This window comes from Crassostrea angulata, chromosome 7 (assembly GCF_025612915.1).
Source record: "Crassostrea angulata isolate pt1a10 chromosome 7, ASM2561291v2, whole genome shotgun sequence".
Lineage (NCBI taxonomy): Eukaryota > Metazoa > Mollusca > Bivalvia > Ostreida > Ostreidae > Magallana > Magallana angulata.
The window spans coordinates 5,015,926-5,028,547 of NC_069117.1; the positions used below are offsets into that span (position 1 = coordinate 5,015,926).

At 33.8% G+C, this 12,622-nt stretch overlaps 1 protein-coding gene and 2 pseudogenes across 1 annotated transcript; 1 reads left to right on the forward strand and 2 right to left on the reverse strand.

Annotated features, from left to right (window-relative positions):
* Positions 1-3,875: 3,875 nt before the first annotated feature.
* LOC128155939 (transient receptor potential cation channel subfamily V member 3-like) lies at positions 3,876-6,707 on the reverse strand. Its single transcript, XM_052817840.1, is given in 4 exon segments — positions 3,876-3,884; positions 4,489-5,029; positions 5,420-6,425; positions 6,428-6,707. Coding segments are annotated over 4 exon segments (1,836 nt in total).
* Positions 6,708-7,081: 374 nt separating this feature from the next.
* LOC128191938 (uncharacterized) lies at positions 7,082-9,448 on the forward strand (annotated as a pseudogene).
* Positions 9,449-9,645: 197 nt separating this feature from the next.
* Positions 9,646-12,621, reverse strand: LOC128192059 (uncharacterized; annotated as a pseudogene).
* Position 12,622: the final 1 nt, after the last annotated feature.

Sequence of the window (12,622 nt, forward strand, 5' to 3'; positions counted from 1 at the left end):
TTGAAAAGCTATGTTCATCTTTTAACGTTAAATTTATTAAATTGAAGTCTGAATGTATCTCTGATCTCAGTATGGTTGTTATCATGACCGGGCTCTCTAATTAGTAATAACAACACACTTTCTATACACAATAAAATATTTATATACAATATTTACAAATATACAAAAATTCAACATTTCAAGACGGGAGACGGTGCATCGACGTCGGCTTCCAACATCTCGTCTCTGCCAGTCACAACGATGATATCCTTAGCCAGTGCCCAATGTGTAGTCCACCTCAAGTTCAAAAACCGTGTCATCTTCAAAATGCGGAAACTCTTCTGTATGTCAACCATGAGCCGTCAGTCCTCATAAACACCTCCTTGGCCAATGCAGAGAGCGTCGTCTATACATTAAATGAGACTAAACCTAGGGAATCTTTAACATTAAAGCTTACACAAGTATACTGTATTTTTGACCCTAAACGGTCTCCGTACAATACATTTAAACAGAGTGCATAATCGACACTTAGGGCGATTTTATTGATCAAAAACTAGTTTAGGTTTTAATTCTGTTTTGCATAACTTTTTATCTATTTGCAAAACCGTTTTTGAACTAGTTTCAACCCAAAACTAGTTTTTTGTATTTATCAGCTTTAAACTGACAGTAGTTTCCGGAAAAACTGACATTGAACTCTGGCTGCGGTTTCAAGGGTTTTAAATCTGTTAAAGATGGCGGAAAGAGAGGTGTTCGAAAGAGAGTTGTTGATACCAAAGTGCGGAACACGCGGCATTGTATCGTCCTTACGTCAAACTTATGTGAATCAAAGGATCTATGATAGAACATATTACTGACCAAAATAAAAACGTGGGAGAGAGTGATTCCATTAATACTAACAGTGACAGATATTCTTTGCAATCTCCACACGAAAACGAAAAAACTTTTGAAGTTGTTGAGGAAAAAAAACTGCGTCGTGTGAAGAAAACATTTTGTTTTGAATATGCCCAAAGATAATAATAAAGGTTTAGATCAAATGAAACCAAAAAATGAACCAAAATAAAAAAAACCCGGAGAATACGGAAGTTAATTTAATAGCAAAGCTAGTGGACAAAATAAATTACAGTGAAGAAATAATTCTGCAATACAAAATGTTTTTTTGACAATTCAATACATGTCTAAATTAGTTTCAGATATGCAAAAAAGATTTAAATTTCAATTTGGGAATTAAATACAAATTGTATTATTCACTTAGAAAGTGTTTAGCAATTTTTATCCTGTGTTTTTTATAAACCAAGTCAAAAGGAGAGAGGTGTGGTATTTTATCATTATTTGTCTTTATATGTGCCTGTCTGTAAAAATATTTTTGTGGTACTATGTATTGAATGTGCTTGAAATTCTGATACACTGTTTGTTTAAGCAATATCATTTGAAGATTTATTTATAAATTCATTGGTAAGTTTAATGCAATTTTTTCCAAATAAAACTTGATTAAAACTACCCTAATTATTTGCAATATACGTAGTTAAAGAGTGGAAATGACCGATGCGTTATAAGTTTTTGTCTTTGTGAATTCATTGAAAGATCTGCTCTTAACATTTTTTTTAAGTAGACATTGTAATATATGTAATAAGTTCGCATGTCTATTTCATTGCTGGCCACTCAATCAATGCTCTTTGAGATTTGTCTAGGACCACGTTATAGCTGCATATTTCACTTGAAACCGGTGTCATTGTTAACTTCTTTTTCCATATCAAAAAAATTTAAACGCCTGAATCTTCCTCGAAATTCATTGAACCTTCATTGATCTTTTTACTGACTTTCGTGTAGAACTATGCATATATTTATTAAAGTTTTTCTTAGCTGTATTCACATTTCCATAATACATGTACAAACAATAAAACACGCTTAAAACGAAACGCCAGGGATGGGCGATTTGACTTCGTTTTGTACCGTTATTCGTTACAGTCATCAAGTTAACAACATCTAGTCTTGCAATGGTTACGTGGAATTTCCAATTATATTGGTATTGCCCGCCAAAATTGTCCCTATTGTTAGCTATAGAATAAAGACTTTCATGCAAATGCAAATGTGCTTAAATATTATCTGCCTGGTTTTTAACAGAATTGAAACTTTTTTTGAACCATCAACCTAAATTTGAACTAGTTTTTGATTAATAAATTTGCCCTTAGAAAATATGTGTTCACACCGTACCGAACAGAAAAGGTAGCTAAACAACACTATCTACTAAATATCTAATCTACATGTATTTAAATAAGGAATCATTCTTTTCTCTCCCACCCCCGTTGTAATAAAATGGTTATGTTTTGTCTTTGTATGATAATAAGCAATGTGTAGTGTAATTTTTCCAATCATTTCAATAAGTTATCACTGAAAAATGATGTACAAATTGTGCATAATGTGCAGCTAAGAAAACCCAATCACTCAGGGAACAAAACCGAATGATTCCTTTTTGTTAGCATAAGTATGGCATATGAGCTTTGCATTTTTTGTATTACTATACAGAAGTTTTTTTCTTCTGTCCTTCAAATATGATCGATTCTGCTGGTATAAATAAATGACGATGATTGGGCAATATGGAAATTAATTTGGTACTGTAAAAAGCCACAACAATCGGACTAAGCAGTTTTATGATGATAAAAACCTTACGGCAAAAATGAATATAGATATATATATAAGGATTTTCCCAATATATGTATTTTGTATCCTTTATTAAACACGTGGCACTAAATACAAAACATTAAATACAAAAAGATCCTTTTAAAAGCTTTTGAAAATATAATCTATACTTTTACATTTAGAATTTGATCTTATTAATTTAAATAAAATTAGATACTCTAAGGCATTAAAAAGGTCAGTCTCAGTCAATATTTCTCATTATTATTTTATATTTTTCAATATAAAATTCTTTTTAGACAGTGCAACTTGAAATCAACTAACAATCCAATTCTGTTTCCCCATAAAAATGTTTGCGTAAGAGGGAGTCATTTGTTGCCCTTAAGTGTCCCACTTAGTTTTATAAAGTGTTTGCCGTCTAACATTAAAGGGACCTGGACACGATTTCAGATGAAAATTTTATTTTTGATTTCTATGTATACAATTGTTTACTTTTGTATTTTGAATAATTCGCCAAAATATGAATGTTAGAAGTCATTTTACAAGCGAGATACAAAGGAAAGAAGTCTTTGTTATGTAAACAAACTCTCGAGTCTTATATTTGTTTACAAATACAGTGAAGCAAAGAAATTGCCATTTCTTTATCAAAATAACTTGTGGAAACAAGTGAGTCATTAGATTGAAACTTATACCAATACAACAAATATGTAAACATTAACAGGACTCGAGCTTTGTTTACAAAACAAAGAATTCTACCCTCTGTAACTCGCTTGTAACACGATAAATTTTGAAAATTTTGAGCTCAAATCGTGTCCAAGTCCCTTTAAATCGTTCAAAATTAAAAAAAATGTTTTATTCCTATTGTACTAAGTGTGTTTGAAATGTGACTGCAAATGGGATCGCAAATAGGTCTATAAATCTCAACATTTTCAGCGTGGGATGACTTACTTCTGGGCTTCCGGGCATTTCTTCCTGTTTGAGAGTTATGGACACCAAAGTAACTAATTCTAATAAGTTCAAATAAATAGATCAGTTAATTATTTACAACATTTTAAAGAGTTTTCTCATTGGTTATCATTGTTTTCCACGTAAAATATATCAAAGTGTTTTTAATTTCAGTATGTTCGCGATTAGACAATCGTAAGCGAACTATAAATTCTAATTACATTAGTTTTTTAGCTAATTCGAGAAAAATAATGTTCTACAGTGCAAATTGTTACAGTGAATACATTCACACACATTCATTAATATAGACATGCATTTTAACTAATCTACAAAGAGAACGATTATTAAATTAAAATCAAAAACAATATTTCTGTATCAATTAATAGAATAATATATATGAAGTGTCTAGCTATCACAACGCGTGAACTGTTCCAAAAGTCAATGGTCAGTAAGAGTGCGGATTTCACACTTTAATGGTTCTGTGTCTTTCTGAGGTTTTAGACTTCTTTGCTTTGATCTTGCAAGAAACATCGTCCGGGTAGATGAATTTAAGTTTGTTGATATTTGATCTTGTATTTCACTATCACTCTCTGATAAATATTTTTTCTTTTGCGATGTCGAAGATAGCTTCTTATTTTTTCGGCTGGCGTCTGGCTCTTCAGGTGATACTTTTTCTTTTCTGATGTTCTTCGTCCAACTGTAAGACGGTTCAATTCCTGCATTTAGTATTGGTATTTTATCGACATCAATTTCTGCAAGTGGATCTACGGGAATTCTTGAATTCATTATTTCATTGTTTGTTACTACACCGTCAACCATGTTGAGAGAGGAACGTGGTATTTTCGTGTTTGATTTTCTTCGTTTGCATTTTTTATTATCTGATAAGTTTTTGTCTTGGAATGTTTGAGTTTCTTTGTCGTGCATTTGTACTTCATTTTGCAGTTTATTGTTTGCTACTACACAATCAACAACGTTAGAAAAATAATGTGGGTCATTCGTTTTCTTTTGTACTCGATTTTTTTCTTCTGTAGTGGCATACTCCATCTGCAGGGAATGTATTTCTAAAAAGTATCGTTCGTCGAATTTTCTTTGTTTTGTTATTGGATCTAACCCACGAACTTCCTTTTTTATACCTGCACTTGATAAAATGTTCTGAAAACAACAGAGACACATAATATCTTCAATAACAAGAATAACAGAGAGTTGTTGGATTCGCCACAGAGGAAATCGGTCTTCTGACACATTAGAACATGTCTGTGACATCATTGCAATCAAAGCATTCAACATCAGTATATACGTAAAGGTGGTAAAGACAATAAAGATCGTAATAGCTGCCCATGGAATTCGCGCGGAAATCAACACCCCTATATCGTCGATCCCGATCCCAAGTTTTAACATTGCCATCATCGTACTTTCATATGACGAAAATTCTTCTATGTCGGTTCCCCGAAACACAATGTACATTCCAGCCGTAAATGAAAAAAGTCCAAAAAGAATGACTAATCCAAACTTCATAAGATCCCCTGTAATCACACGCTTTATCAGTTCTGTAAAGAAGCTAAATTCCTGAAACGGAGAAAGGAAAAATACATTCAACCACCAGCCAAAAATTAACGCAATTATGATAGGAATGTTGTCATGGTTTTCTACAATGGACCACATCACATCAATTATCATTGTTATAGCTAGTATCATCATTGGACTTATATATTCTAAATTGTGTGAAAAGTAATCCGTCATATTCGTTTTGCGGAACTTTGCAATCAATAAACAACTGGCAATCGAACCATAGAATACACCAAGAGAGGCCCATCGAAATCTGTAAACAAAATCCTTAGATAACGTGGTTGCGTTGTTGCCATGCGGGCTTGGAATACCTAACTCAACATTGTATACGCTGTATATGGTTAACAATGTCATAAAAACATAGTGGAGAATCATCCATGAAATGAAAAACCATTGATAAGTGCTCCATTTCATTTTAATGAAATACTGAACTGGAGGTAGCTCAATGATGCGATACGCATCTTTGCTGTCATAATCTCGTCTAAATAGCATTTCCAAAAAGCATTCAGTGTCAGGATAAGAACAACAAACAGCGCAAGATGTTTCATTTGACTGTGGTACATTTCTTGAAATGCCTTGAATCTTTCGAGATATTGAGTTCGGTTGTTTTTGGCTTTGCCATAAGCGAATAATGCTGACAGTATCTATTTCCGTTATATCATATTCTTTAACGTCAAATAATCCATCGTTAGCACTGATGTAACAGTAGACATCCTTTATGTTAAGAATTTCTTCGAAAAGTTCAGTCACACCGTGCTTAGCCGCAAGCTGAAGAGGCGTTAAGTTGTCTTTGTTTCTCAGAAACCAGAGAAATGAATGAGTATAGCGATGCATTTCTATATCTGAATATTCATGAAAGTCGCTTTTAATTTTATTACGAATATGGCGTACCATTTGAATTACGCCGATAACTTTTTCTGGATATATTGCAGCATATTTCACTAACGAATGAAATACTGTGTCATCCTTTTTTTGAGCGTGCATATCAGCTTTGTTATCTATGAGTAAATCTACGATTTCTGTATCCCCTCCGAGCGCAGCTACTGTCAAAGGAAGTTGTCCCATCATAACAGTATTAACAAACTGAGATCCTGTTGCACAAATGTTCAGCATAGTTGACATATTAAAATTTGTTGAGTTACTGCCAACTTCTAGCATGGCTTCAACTGCTCTTTTGTTACCTTTGGCAATAGCCATATGTAGTGCTGTTTGTCCTCTAAACTCTCTTGACTGCTCTCTACCCATAAGGAGTAAATCCGGACACAGAGTTGATAGTTTTGTAACTAACACTAAATTGTTTGGCTTTTGATTGCTAAGTGGAGCAGACTTTCACCTTGTTGCTCGGGAATTTCATATAACTGTAACAATTTACATTTTCCCAATTTTTTAAACGCATCAAGTCTCGCTACTGCGTTAACCATTTCTTTATTTCTTATATCTTTAACAAGTTGACGAAGGACATCATTAGATTTATTTTTGGTTATTGATGCCACTGAAGATTCAATAATCTGTTGTTTAAGATTACCATTCATATTTATCTCTGCATGTTTAGTTGAATTGTTAGCTTGATTTTTGTCAGCCATTCTGGAAAATTTGTTTTGAACAATTTATTATGGTGTTTCTAAAAGTGATACGAAAGAGGGGTTAACAAATGTATCAAGGTTCTTTAAATTTTAAACAAAGTTTCTTCACATTTTGAATATCAATATTCATCTTCGAATCAGGTACAAACAGGCGTTATATGTTTACGTTGATTTATAGTTGCTAAATAAAAAAAAGATAAATGACCATACTTTTGAACTTCTAGATTAAACTTTCAGCTTAATTTTAACAATAAAACCATTTGAGATTTAAAATGAATCAATCTGCTCAATAAACTGTATAAACACTTTTAATATATCTGTCTCGCAGTAATGGCGCATGCGCATATACGCTTCTGAGTGGATACAACGGACGTAGCAACTCGACGGAAATGGTGAAAACTTGTTGTGTTTACAAGTGCCGTTATGTCTTTAATGCTGACGCGAGATCGAGGGGGGTAAGTTTCTTTCGCTTTCCGAAAGACAAGAGAAAACGAAGGGTGTGGGTCAAAGCCGTCGATAGAGATAAGTGGGAACCAGGCAACCACTCATGGATCTGTTCCGATCACTTTCTACACGGGTGGCACGGAGAAGACCCCAGTGATGACAACAACGGCCCTACGTTGTTTTAATACAAATTGACTAGATCTGAAGAGGATTTAAGACGAGAAAAGAGACGATTAGATCGTGAATCTACATAGGTATGTATACAATATAAAGCCTATACTATGTTTTATATGTATATCTATTTTTTCCATATGCATGCATGCATATGAATAATCATGTAGTGCCTATGGTCAAATTCTATCAAAGCATACATGCATGGTTTTCTAATTCTATAGATAGTTAAAAATTAAGCATTACATGAATATACAGTTATATTTATATATATTAATGAAATGATTAAAATTAATTTTTGTGTTCTGCATTGAAAATATTTTGATCATAGTCACATAACAAAATGTTTAAAAAAATTATTTCCCAACTAGGAAAAACATGAAGAAGAGGTGATATTGAAGGAGAGGGAGATAGCAAGTCTTCAATTCTCACTGCTCGCCCATGGCTCATACTGCAGAGCAGAAAAGGCTTCAGATGACAACGATGAAGATCTATGTGCCATCACAACAGACACAACAGATGATTTTAACATTCATCTCACATGTGATTCAGGTGAGACTGTCCTAAATATAATTAGATATCTATGCAATTGTAACAACAAATTGACATAACCTTAAAAACTCAATTATGGTTATCAGCTGACATTGATTTTTTGTTAGGTGAAAATTTAATATGAATGTAAAATGATATAAGTACTAAAATAATACACATAATTATAGGCATGCAGTGTGAAGATGACCCCCTCTACGTCGAAAACAGGGAGCTGACACAGGAGATAAGTCGACTAAGGGAGGAACTTGGCAGGCACAAATGGGGTGTGGAACTCATCAAAGACAATGATGGAATGACAAAGTTCTACACAGGATTACCGTCATTTGCCATCTTTTTGTGGCTGTTCAAGTAAGAATAAGTTTTAAAAATCTGCATGTGCTCCATCAATGCAACATCAATTAAACTGATTGTATTAATTTAATGTAGAAATGTCAAATGCTGGTAATATTGAGTACCCAACTACAAGTATCGCTTGGTCATACTGATCAATGACTTAATATTTTTTACTCTGCAATACTCATTAAAAATGTGCTACTATTAAATTTGATAATTAAAATTGAGATACATGTAGCTAGGTTTCTTTATCTGATCTGTCGGTGAGAAATTTAAACATCTTTAATTATTACAGCTACCTTGCACCTGAATGTTCAAGAATGACCTACTGGAGAGGACAGGGCTAAACTACTGCCAGTGATAGGGTGAGGATGTCTTCCTCAAATCTTAGCCCCATTGACCAATTCTTTGCAGTTCTAATGAGATTGAAATGAGGACTTTTCATCCAAGATATTGCAGAAAGATTTCAAATAAGTTCTGCCTTATTTTCTATGATCTTCACCACTTGGATTAGTTAACTACATGCTGAACTGAAGTTTCTGAATCCCTTACCGAGCAAAGAAATCATTAACAGGACTATGCCCAAGTCATTTAAAGTAAAGTACCCATCAACTAGAGTTATCATTGATTGCACAGAACTGTTTAAACAAACTTCAAGTAGCATTCTAAATCAAAGTTTGACTTTTTCTAATTACAAACACCACACAACTGTCAAATATTTGGTTGGAATTAGCCCTTCTGGTGTCATCACATTTGTTTCGGAAGGATGGCCTGGGAAAACATCAGATCGTCACCTGAAAGAGAACTGTGGGCTGATCAGTTTGCTTGAGCCAGGTGATAGTGTAATGGCTGACAAAGGATTTACCATTGCTGATTTGTTAGAAAAACAGCAGTGTTTTCTAACCATCCCACCATTCAGAGGCACGATGCAATTCTTAAAATGAATTTTTTTAAATTTATCCAAATTTTTGGGGAAAATGTATATATATATAGTTCAATTACATGATGAGTATCTTAAGGTTTGAAATCCAATTATATGTAATAAATTTCAAGGCGTGCATGTATATCAGAAATTTAACCCTTTCATTTCAGGTAATGCGAATCAGTTTTCTACTGACGATGTCTACAGGACCCAAGAAATAGCACAGCTTCGCATACATGTAGAGAGGAGCATCGGACGAGTTGAGAATTTTCACGTTTTGGAAGGAGTGGTCCCCCTTAGCATTGTGCCTCTCATCAATAAAATTTTTCAAGGTTGTTGTTGGTTGACAAATTTGGATTTGCCACTAGTTGATGGAAAAAAGCCAACTTCAGAAGATTCCTGAGTAAGTGATGAAAATTTATATATATTTTATCAATCTCATATATTTACATTACATACAATCATACATTTAGTTATTTCAGATTGAAATACATATGTATATACTTTCTATAATTTTCACAATACTAGTAGTGGATAAATATGCCTCATGTAAAATTCTACTAATTTTGGTAGCATATTTGTTACATATTGTTCATTGAAGTAAATCCTCTCAATGAAAATGTTGTCTGACTTTGCCGCTGTCCATACCAAAAAGTCCACCCAGGGAAGTCCGATGATGGCCATCTCACCTTGAACCTGTGCATAGTACTTATTATTTTTTCAATGTAGGGCCAAATTCACCAAATTCGATACAAAACTGTTTTGAGTTCATTGACATATTATCTGATATTCCCAACAATGTTACATTTTGTCCTGAGATGGAGTAGGGACATTTAATTTCTAGCAGCCCAATGCTTTCATTATCAACCACTCTTCCATCACTGGAAGCCCCTAGAAATGAATGTGTTGAACATAAAGTAAGACCAGACTCTTGTACATCAGGTTTCATTTGAATAGCTCTTCTGATCTGTAGGTAGTCTTCCTTAGCATCCATCTCGTGGTCAACTCCCCACTGGATTGTCAGAGGTAGCTCAGAGTACCTAAAATCATAGAAATTAGTTTCTAATATCAACATTCACTTAGTTCTTTGTTCTTTTTGAAATAAACAATGTCAGTATTGTGTTGTATTATGCTACTTGAACAGTGAGGAAAATTTAATTACTTGTCTAGATTCGATCCATATAAAATCTGTTGGAAAGGCATGTTGGTTTGTCTCCTGATTGAAGAACATCACCAAATATGGAACTAGTAATCCTTCCGAGATGAAGCTTTTTCCAGAGGTCACTAAGTCTCTGTGCTCTTGTGTGTTTCTCTATATAGCTCATTAACTCCTGGTCTATCAAAGGTGGTGGCACTGACAAATTACAAAAAATTTTCTTATCGAGCTTTTCAAGACTTCATGATTGTTTGCCATAAATGCATTTTTTGAAATATAGATTGTTTATATAATTGTACTGTTTATAACTTACCATTGTTGGAAGGGAGAAAAGACAGGGTTGTATTGAAAGTATTTTTTATACAAGCAACAAGAAATATTTTTTGTTGTATTACACAGTAGTTTAAATGAGAAAAATATACTGTGCAATGCTTGTACATGTATTATTGATTTTCATAAACTCAAAATATATGTCACATTTGTACACTTGTGTGCTTTATCTTTTTAATTGGTCATGCAATTAATCTATGTTTAGGTCTTTGTTATATATGATTGAAGACACTTTCAACTTACAGTTCCCATCTGAAAACACCATCATTTCCATTTTCAGATGCAGTGGGTGTACAGCTGTAGTCACCTCCACTTCATTCTCCACTACACTTGGGACACCAGTGTCTGGGATGTTCCATAAATGAGCCATTCCTAGGCAGCAATTAAAGGCAGCAATTAAATTTGTACATATATTGATTGGAATTCACAAGTTAACAATAAATTTAAAGAATCTGTTTCATTTCAGAAAGACATTGCACTTACAAATGAATTTGTTTTCTTTAAAGGAGAAATTGCTTTTTAATGTAAGCAAGTTTTCAAATCAACCTGTAAGGGGAAAACTTGCTTTAAGCTTCCTTAGTTGATCCAGTGACCATGTGAGGCTGTGGTGTCTGTCCTCAGAGTGTCTTGGGTCAAACCTTGCCATTGCTGAACCATGTGATGGTGATGACAACATAGCTACATTGACATCGGTTTCACTGCTCGCCACTACCTTCGGCCTTGACAGGTTCAGGGTGCTAATAGGCTTTGGCTTCTGGTTCATTGTTCGTGGAACATTCCACTGGCAAAGTGACAATGTGCAGCTCTGGTCCGTTTGCATCCAAGCTTTTGTTCAGGATTGCACATTAGATATAGAAAAAAGCAGACCGCCAATATGACTGCATGCTTGAGCTAATCTGTAGAAATTAAAAAGACTTAAAGTGAAGTGCAAGAGACAAGCAATTTTGATGAGCTATATAGCTATTAAAATAAAAATGCTATTTATCTAACATGCATTCAACCACAATAACTATGTTTTTAAACAGTATGCAGAGAACAAAATTCACTTCACAAAAATAGTAAATCCTCAAGTATGTATGAAGTATCAAGTTTCACAATGCTAGCTATTTTTAAGATATCAACTAAAAAAATTACCCTGTGGGGCATTTACAATGGGCGAAGTCCACTCTGTTTTTGCCATCAGCATGAGTAATGCACAAAAAAACTTGATAACGCTGTTTTTTCATGGAGGCTAAACAGTATGCTCTTATGTACACTGTTGAACCATCAATCTGAAATTTGTTAAGAATAATCAGATAATATTGTCAGTGTAAAAAATAAAATAATTAATATTTTTATTTATATATTTTTTTTTTTGGGGGGGGGGGAGAAAATGACGGAAGACAGGATTATATTTTGATGGCATTTTAAAACATACTTGTAATCACTATATATTTATATGTAAAATATATATTAGCAATTCTTTACCACCTTGGTCTGATATTAAAAAAATATTTCTGTTGCTTGCTTAATCAGTGTGGTGAAACGTGTATATATAGTTTATGGAAGTTTTGGGGCTTGGGAGATTGTTTTTGATGTATGAAAATATAAACTTACTTGGGCTAAACATATATCCTGGATATCGCCAGCGTCAAAATGTTTCACGGAGTTATCTAGGCCGTTGAAATTTTGGATACTTTGATCCCCTTGTCTTCTTCTTATGATCATGAATTCATAGACGGAAGTGAACGATACCTCCGGAAGTTGAATATTGTTTGATATCGGTTCATAATGAACAGCATTAAAAGGAGGCATGTTTTCCTTGAACTGCACTCCAGCTCCGGCTCCAGCACCATCAACCGCAGATAACGTCTGAACAACTGGAGTTAACGATACTTAATGATACTGGATAATATGTCGCATATTAAGTCATCTTTCTTCCTTTTCTTTGAATTTATACCCAGATCAGATGCTATGTTACGAAATACACTTATGTTTGTTTTCATCAAGTTTTCGCGGGTCGACATA